Below are 9,551 nucleotides of genomic sequence, written 5' to 3'. Positions count from 1 at the left end.
TTATTTAGTTCATTGTAATTAAAACTGTATCAGTGTATAAATAGAAAAATAAAAAACATATACAATAATATAGCTAGAAAAAGAGTTAATGGTAGTCATTTTTTACAAATACCATACTTATAGCTATTGAACTTTAATAACCCTATAAATATAGTCATTTTTGTAAGTTCTATAGATTGCAAAAATGGGCTCTAATAGTGCTGATTACAAAATTTTCTGTAATAGCCCACAATACCTTTGCGGCCCAAAGTGATTTGGGTTATTCGGCACAAATGCCCCACAAATAGGGAGGTTTCCAATTTTTCCCCTCAAAATTGATGGTTTTTAATTTGGAAACTTACATAAATATACTATATTAAAAAAATATTTACCATTTATAGTAGTAATATTTTTTTTCATTTGATCACTTTTAATATATTTATAATACAGTTTTAATACATATTACAAAAAACAATTTATTATTCATATATAATATAAGTTTTATTGATGGATAATACATTTATCACACATTTTAATACACTTATAATATAAATACACATTTTAATACACTTATAATATAAATACAATATATTCACAAAATATTAATTATAAAGGTATTCAAAAAATTTTGAATATAAAAGAGTATTTATGTTTTTGTATATGTTTTTTATTTTTTTATTTATACACTAATACAGTTGTAATTACAATAACTAAATAAGGAAAATATACTACTTGTACAATTAGCATATGAATACCTTGAATTCAAATTGGTGCTTCTAGTATATCAAGTATACAAGTATTTATAAAAACTTAATGTATTAATACATCAAACAAGGTAAAGTAGTACAATTTTAGCATATGAACACAACAATTTGGAAAATGCATGGATACACTATTGTTAAACCAAAAATGAATACACCAATACAGTATACATATGAATACACCGTTGTAAAATAAGAAAAATGGAAAAACAATAGAATGTGTAGGTAACAAAGTGTGTAAGTATTCAGCTATATAAAAATTTGAAAAAGCCAACAAAATGTCAATCTCTTTTTGGTCAAGTTTTTCCTATAATACTTGAAGCTTGATGTTAGCTTAGGTATTTATTTATTTATAAAAATATAGTATTAATGTATCCAACTATACTTGTATTGCCTAATCAACCTTTCAAATTGGATAGATTACTTATGTATCCAGATATACTTGTATTCACAAATCACTATTTCAACTTGTGTTAATATTACAATACAATTATCTATGTATATAAGTATTTTACTATATACAAATTTAACAAACAACAAAATTCTCTCTCTACACTCTCTACTAACAACGGTAACCTAACGGCTCCACTGAACTGCGGGTATCCCCCACTCTCCATCTCATAGAGCCGCCAGAGGGTCTCTTATCGGCATGCCGGGACAAGGAGATGGCTCCAGCAGTAAAGGTGACACTCATCGCAATGCAATTTCTTCATGGAAAGAAAAGTATAAAGGCAATATAATTTTCATGAAAAACAAATTCTTCAATCAAAACCCTATAAAAATAGATGTATACAAATAAAATTTTCATAAAAACGAGGAAAACAATCAATTAGAAAATACCTAATGAATTCAAATCACAAAAATTACTACTAGAGTCATACAAAAGGATCTTGAATTGGAAGAAATTTGGGGGAAAATACAAAATATCTGTGATATAGGGATATTGATGAAAGAGAAAGTATTGATGAGGACATAATTAATTATGAGTGTAATAATAACTTTACTATTTAGTATTTATTTATATTAAACATATATATAAGAAAAACTTATTATTGGTATATAATTACTTTGCTATTTATTGTATAGTTATATCCATATAACATAATAAAATAAACTATAGCTATTTATTTTAAATGTATATTGATGTTTGCCATATTCTGTAATTTTTCCAAATAAATAATAATATCCGGGTTACAACTTATACACAAGACATAAGTGCAGTGGTACAAATTATACCTGAAGACAAGAAAATAAGCTCACTACACAAGTTATGCCCAGAGGCATAAGTTCAGTGACAAAAGTAATGCCTCGAGATAAAAGTTATCCAAAAGTCTTGCACGTGAATCAAATATTATAAAAGTTATGTCCCAAGGAAAACATTCTCTAAAAATTTTTGTCATGCAAATTATAATTAAGGTTGCTTCAACTCACAAATTTTCATTAAATGAGTATTAATTAGGGACCAAATTTAAAGACTGAGAATTTAAACAATAAAAATTAAATATCACCCAAAAATAGAATTAATTTTATCAAGGGTGTCCTAGAATAATGATGTGTAGTTGAATCAATTCGTGTTTGATTGGAGAACTACAAGACAATTGTTTACTCCTATATAACCAACATGACATAAAGCTTTGGAATTTGACCACACACATTAAATGAATTACTCTCTCGGTTGAACGGTAGGTGATGTGTTTGCAATAAGGAAGTCCATGGATATGTTGATGAATTCTTCTAATTTTTAGCTTAGTTTGTTTGGCTCATTTTTAGTTGTGAACTTATTTTAGTCCATTATAGTTGCTTAAACAATTCTTACCGTAGGTGGGCAATGATTCTAGAGTTAAAGTTGTCCTAATGCAAGGGGATCTTAAGTTGACTTCTCAGGCAATGCCTTTTAGCCATGTTTTGTTAGGTTTTGTCCTGATTTTCTTATTATATTGGAGTTTTTTTTCCTTTAAAAGAAAGTCGAAACAACATTATCATAATTATTTTTACTTTTCTTGTAAAAGAATATATAATTATCTTCCATATTTAAGTATTTCTTCCATGAAGATAAAATTTAGAATTCTATAAATTGAAGACCATTCTTCTCATACCAAAAATACAAGATCATCCATTTAAGAGTCTTGTTTAGGGGGCAGAATATTCTCCAGTAGTTTTTATGCTTTTCAATATTATATTAGTTTTATTGTATGTAGGTTGTCGTTTGGTCAAATTATATTAATAATATATTTTTGATATACTTTTACATAATTTTGCAATTGTAAACTTCCTCGTAACATCATGAGTCTTTCGAACCCAACATGTTTGCTTCTTTTATTTAATTTATTTTACAAGTCGAATCTTCGTGCCTCTTCTGAATTCGATTCTTCATCGTAAAAAAATAAAATGTCACACTCTGTTTTATTTAAAGTCATGAGATCCAAAAATCTTCTTTATTTTCTTAAATTTCGTGTTAAGTCAAAACCAACAAAATAGAAACGGAGGACAATTTCAAGGTTGCTTTCAATCAACATGGTCCAAAACATACTAGGCACACTAGAAAGCAGAAGCTTCCATATAAACAAAACAAGTCAAGTAAAGGGTGCACTATTAATATGTAGTTTAAATAAAGATTTACAATCGTGTATATATATTGTATAGAACCAATAGCCAAGAGAAGACGCAAAATAAAAGTGAAATTGATAATACTACTAGCTCTATATTGGTAACAATTAAGCCCATTTGGCTAACAGAGACATGAGTCCAGCACCAAGAAGAAGTGAAATATTGGCCCCTAATTGAAGCTTTCCATTGCCTTGCATTCTGGGATGCATAAAATCGGCAGCTAAAAAATCAACTAATGCCATATAAATTAAAATGCCAGCTGAAGCTGAATTAAATACTCCTTCCACAATAAGAGCCGTTGGACTGTTTTCATCGTAAACATTTGTTATTCCTAGTCCGATTCCTATTCCAATTGGAGTTGTGAGCGAGAAAAATAAAGCCATTATTGCAATTGTGCGAGTCTTCAATTTTGCCTGCAAAAAGATCCAAACTAGAGTTTAAGTGCCTAAATGAATTTATAAGAAAACGAATTTTTAAATCTCTTATGTGACCTACATAAGATCATAAAATTAAGAAAATTTATAAGTGATCTATAAAATCAATTCTCGATCGAGACATTTAATTAGTTAATGTACCAAACGCTAATGTACCGACACCTAAATTTTTGCAGTAATAACGTATCCATTATATTCTTCATTGACTTGACATAGCATGCTTTTTCTGACTTTGAATGGCAAAATTTTTTGTAACTATGCATTTGGACAAAAACCCACAACACTTCACGTTCAAGACTTTGTCAAAATCTAGACAAGAAACAATTAGTGAGTACGTAGCCTTCTATTCACACAAGTGCAATGGACCCAAAACAATCGTCATCACACTCCACATTTATACACTTCGACTTTAGATATATATAAGTAGATAATTAAATTTGTATAAAATTAAACAAATAAACACACACGTCCTACTGCATGACAATTACCTGAGCAATGCATCCACCAAGTCCCAAGCCTTCGAAAAATTGATGAAAAGTCAAAGCAGCAACAAGAGGCTTTATAGTTTTGGGACTTTCAGAAGCACCCAAAGCTATTCCAATAATCACAGAGTGCACTATTATCCCAAGTTCCAAAACCTACAAGCCCCACCATAAATGTTAAGTATTATTAACACACCAAAAAAATAAGGGTAATTTTAAAAAGTCTTTAATATTTTTTTTATTTTAAATAAACTGATTTTTTTTCTTTTTTTAATTAAAATGTATTAAAGTTAAAAGGGTAAAAATGTTCAAAAAGGTAAAAAAACATAGTGTGAAATATGTTATTTTACCATTCTGGCTAAATTCAAGCTAAATTTTCTGGCCAAAAGGATTTTTCCAAAAAATAATTACTCTCCGTTTATTTTTATTTATTATTTTTAACGTATCAAAAAAGATAATTATTTTCTTATTTTATTTATAATATTAATTACTTATTTTTTAAGTTATTTCCTAAGATCTAAAATTTTACATCAATTAATATAATATTGTGTTAAAACACTCATATTAATAATTGTTTTTAAAAAAATACAAACTTAAAGATGAACCTGTAAAAATGAATAGAGAAATTATAATAAAGTGTGATGGTGATTCTTTCTTTTTCCTTAAAATAAGGACAAGTATGGGACTTGGGAGTATTAGTGAACGAGAAAACAAAATCGATAAAACAAGAAATATCAGAATATAAATGAGTAATGTGTTCATGAATGATAAACATTTGACTACAAGTAATATTAAATATCTCAGATCTTTTAGTAAAACCAAAGATATAATTCTTAAGTACTTTTTTCGTTAGGTAAAACTTTAATATAAAAATATCTCAGATCTTTTAATAAATATAAAAAATGTAATTCTTTAATAGTTTTTTTATTAGGTAAAACTTCATATATTTAAATGAGCATAAAATTTTTAAAAAAAAAACATCATTCATTATTCAAAAGAAAAAAGATATACATTCCTTTTACTTATCTAGCGTTTGCCATAGATTACCAAATATTCTTGGCAAATATTATTTGGGTGAAAAATTTGGGTGAAATTTCACCATGTATTTGGCCATAGTATTTGGAAAACATATTTCACTTTTTAGAAAAATATGATTTATACCCATAAGTGTTAAAAACTATCAAAACTAATCATAAGTTTGTATTACAAGTCAATTGGATCTTGTATCAAAACTAACAACTACTGTAGAGAGTGTTTTTATAAAAGATAATAGTTTGTTGTAAAATTTCAATTTTTAAAAGATCCCAAATAATGAGATTTGACGCAAATACTAGAAAAAAACTAGTATTTGGAAATTTGGGATATTTATCAAAAATATTTGCCAAATAATGACAAATTTTATGAACAAACACTATTTGTCAAATTTTCCCCCAAATATTACTTAAGAAATCTAAATACTGGATCTCTCACATATTAAGTGCAGAATCAATTCTCATATTACTCCATTCTCCCATTCCCTCCATTCCAGGATCTTTAATAAAATTAAACTCTTTTTAAAATTAGCAAAATATTTGGACTTTAAATAATGATAAAAGAATATTTACACTATTAATTCATAATATAATAAGTACTCTCTATGTTCCAGTTGTTCATCTTAGTATTACTAGTTGTCCCAAATTACTTACCTGAGAGATAACACGATATCGAAGGAGTTCAGACTCCGAATCAGACAAACCATGAACGTGGCCATGAGAATGAGCATGAACAACTCCTTGTTCATATCCAGCCTCAGTCGCCACCACTCCATTTTTCAAATTTTTCTTACTGTAATACGAAGTTGCATAAGTATCCACCATCAGAGTCGCCAGTGCTGAAACCATTGCAATAAATCCACTAAAAGGGAAATCTCCCCACGGATGTTCTGCCAAACACGGCGAAGTCAAGCTTTCAAATGCATCAGGAAGTACATGTATAAACCCCGTTGATAAGATCACACCAGCCGCAAAAGCTTTAATTATAAAGAAGAAATTCCTTTCTGGGCTTAAGGCGGGAATCGCCTTGCCCAGAACAGGAATACACACCCCAATAGCACTCGCTACCAAAATGGAAGCGAGTGCTGCCATTTTGTACTTGAGTGCTTCTTTTTTGTTTCTGTCTTCATCCTCAGGATCACAAGTACACTCGCTTAATACTATTGCCGGAAAAAGCAATAGAATGTACCAGAATATCATTTTTTCAAACTTTGTCATGACTAATATTAAATATAGGTGTAGAAAGCTAAAAGAGGCTTTTTATGTGATCCCAATGATAGTTTTGGGTGTTTTATGGAGTACTATTGCTACACATGAAGTATTAAAAAAAGGAAGAAAATGATGAGATAAAACCAAGAAAGATTTGCACAACTTGCTAATATTTTACTATTACTTATATATATATACTTAGTAGAAGAGTCTACAAGAAGGCATGTATGTCTTCATCAACATGCCTGCTTGTATGACAAGGGCATTTTCGTAACTTTCTATTTTTTCTTTCCTTAAGTCTTTGTATCCTCTTGCTTTAAGATTGAACCTTTTCTTTATTGGATCCAAAAATCTATCAATATTTATCTAATGGCTTATATGCCCTATCAAAAGATTATTCATTCTCTTGAATTGTGTGGGCTCAACCATTGGCTCAGTTTACAATGTCGGCTCTTTATTCATTTTTTCATTTAAACATTTGTATATGTAGTATTTTCATTACTATTTAGTATTTTCTTTGTATTAAATTTATTTTTCTTATTCTTTTTGTTGGTTATAGATTTAAGAATAATATAAATAATACTATAAATCACAATAATTAACAACATAAATATTTAAAGTTATATAAAAAAAATTTGATTGACTCTTGACATTCTATTGGTACCACATAAAATTGGTTAGATGATAAACATATATTATTTGAAATTGACGTAAAAAGTATTATAGATCACAATAATTAATAATTTTTAAAAATTAAAATACATATAAAAAAATCACTTGACTCCAAAAAATCTATCAATGTTACATAACTTTGGACATGAAAAGTAACATATATTATTTGAAAATTAAATTAAAAAGGTATTATAAATTACAATAATTAATAATTTAATATATTTAAAAGACAAAAAAAAAAGTTAATTTTTGAATCCTATATATGCCACATAAATTAAAACAAAGAGAATAATATATACTATTATTTTAAAATTCTATAAAAAAAAATACTATAAATTACAATAATTAACACCTTAAAATATTTTTAAAATCATATAAAATTTTTGATAAGTTCTCAAGTTTCATGATATGACATAAATTGAGATAAAAAAATTTAGAAGTAGTAATTTATATTGGGCATCGTGCTGGCTCGGGGTCCTGCATCTAGTATATATAGAAACACAAAGTCATACAACTTTAAAAACAAATAAAATATAACTTCCGATATTGTCCAAAAGTATGACTATTTGGAGTTTTTTTTTTTCTTTGACTAAATTAAATAATTGGAATCATTAGCTATATATGTTGACTTGAACATGCACAAATTATATTTTAAGTTTTTAAAAAAATAAAACTATACCCAAATTAACATTTAAAATTTATAAGTATTTTATGACAAAAAATGTATTGATGAATACAAAAATTATTCACATAAATTAGAATAGAAACAATATGGGAGTCATTTACATAAATTAGAGTCATTTACATATATTAAGATAGAAAAAGTAGTAAAGATTAGGTTGATACGTAGTTGTTGTGGATTTGTAGCAACCGGACATTTAAAAAGGAGGAAGAAATGAAGACATAATGTGTTCACAATGCTGCGTGGACATAGAGAGAGAGAGAGAATGAAAGAGAAATAGAGCAAAAGAGTCAAAAATATGTCGACATATAACGAAGAGGAGACCACAGGCCAGTCTACATGTTGCTGCTGTGGCAAGTTTTTATTAGTTTTCATATCCTAGCGTATATTCCACTTTATATTTATTACAAGGAAAATTTTTAAATATATTATCCAACTTTGAGAAAAGATTCATCTATGTTATTTGTTTAAAGTTTAGCTCATCTATGTTATTTTCGTTTGGTAAACTCACTAAAATATACACCATGCATGGTAAACGACTGAACAATTATAGTTGCAGAGTTCAGTTCACATAGATTTATAGATGGCACGCTCACATTAAAAGAACGGAAAGAAATGTTTTTTTTTTTGTTTGACCTTTTTTTCGTGGAATTTTCTTTTCTTTATACTCTCTACACTTTTAATTGTCACGATTTCCTTTTTAGAATTGAACTATGAGAACTTTGACTAATATTTTATGATATAATTTTTCATCATATTAATATGCAGAAAATTGTACTAAATAGTACTTTTCATATAGTTTTTGAATATCTAATTTTTTTTGTATAAAATATCAAATTAATGTAATATAATTTACCTTTAAAAATTAATCAAATTGATTTTCAAAAAATGCAACATAACAATGAAAAGTGGACGCACAGAATAATTTCCAGTTATATTTGCTTTTTAGGTTTCTTTTTTAGAGACTTCGTTTTCACTTCTTTGTTGAGAAAATAACATTAAAAATCATAAACATTTTTTGTGTGGTTTTTGTAAACTAACACTGTTCCATTGATTTGTTACTACTCCATGACTATGGAGCTTGAGAGAAAGATGAAGAAGGAAGAGAGAAGATATTATTTGATGAATTATATCTGTATGAACAGCTTATATTATACAATTGAGATTAGCTAACTAACTATCATTATCTCTTAACTACAATATTAGCTAACTAATTAACAACCTGTCAGCTAACTAACTAATAGTTAGTTATAACTAACTCAGCATGTACTATATTCAACATTTTTCCTATTTGTTTTCTGAAACCAAAGGTCGTCCATTTCATTTCAAATAAAAAATCATGATCCCTTAAAACCATTTTATTTGACCAAAATCCAAATGTCTTGAAAAATTGTGCCTAATGTAATACTCCTTCAGTCCACTTTTAATTGTCATGGTTTCTCTTTTTAGAGTCAAACGATAAGAACTTTGACTAACATTTTTAGATGTATATTGTTGGGATAAGGGTCTGAAAAATACCTCAACTTTGGTCGAATTTGTTGTTGCGATACTAAACTTTCATGAGGACCTATTACCTCCCTAGACTATTTAATACCGTATTTTAAACATATATATTTGCCCACGTGGACATAAAAAATAATGCAAAATTATAAATAGTAATGTGTCCACGTGGGCACATATATACCTTTAAAATA

The 9,551-nt window shown here is 27.7% G+C and overlaps 1 protein-coding gene across 1 annotated transcript; it reads right to left on the bottom strand.

The window, feature by feature from the left end:
* Positions 1–3,313: 3,313 nt before the first annotated feature.
* Positions 3,314–6,673, bottom strand: LOC102599833 (zinc transporter 5-like). Its single transcript, XM_006353660.2, has 3 exons — positions 5,949–6,673; positions 4,270–4,419; positions 3,314–3,760 (listed from the first exon to the last, which is right to left on the bottom strand). The coding sequence occupies exons 1-3, from the start codon at positions 6,510–6,512 to the stop codon at positions 3,455–3,457; spliced, it is 1,020 nt and encodes a 339-aa protein (XP_006353722.1). The 5' UTR covers positions 6,513–6,673; the 3' UTR covers positions 3,314–3,454.
* Positions 6,674–9,551: the final 2,878 nt, after the last annotated feature.

The sequence above is a fragment of the Solanum tuberosum genome, unplaced genomic scaffold (assembly GCF_000226075.1).
Source record: "Solanum tuberosum cultivar DM 1-3 516 R44 unplaced genomic scaffold, SolTub_3.0 scf00157, whole genome shotgun sequence".
Lineage (NCBI taxonomy): Eukaryota > Viridiplantae > Streptophyta > Magnoliopsida > Solanales > Solanaceae > Solanum > Solanum tuberosum.
The sequence above is the reverse complement of the archived record's forward strand: the minus strand, read 5'-3'. Positions and strand labels throughout refer to the sequence as shown.

What these genes read in the sequence shown, in the direction of transcription:
- LOC102599833 (XM_006353660.2), bottom strand. Translation starts at nt 6,512, where the DNA reads ATGACAAAGTTTGAAAAAATGATATTCTGGTACATTCTATTGCTTTTT. An exon ending in GATATCGTGTTATCTCTCAG is followed by an intron (nt 4,420 to 5,948) that starts GTAAGTAATTTG and finishes TGGGGCTTGTAG; the next exon opens with GTTTTGGAACTTGGGATAAT. An exon ending in TTGGTGGATGCATTGCTCAG is followed by an intron (nt 3,761 to 4,269) that starts GTAATTGTCATG and finishes ATCTTTTTGCAG; the next exon opens with GCAAAATTGAAGACTCGCAC.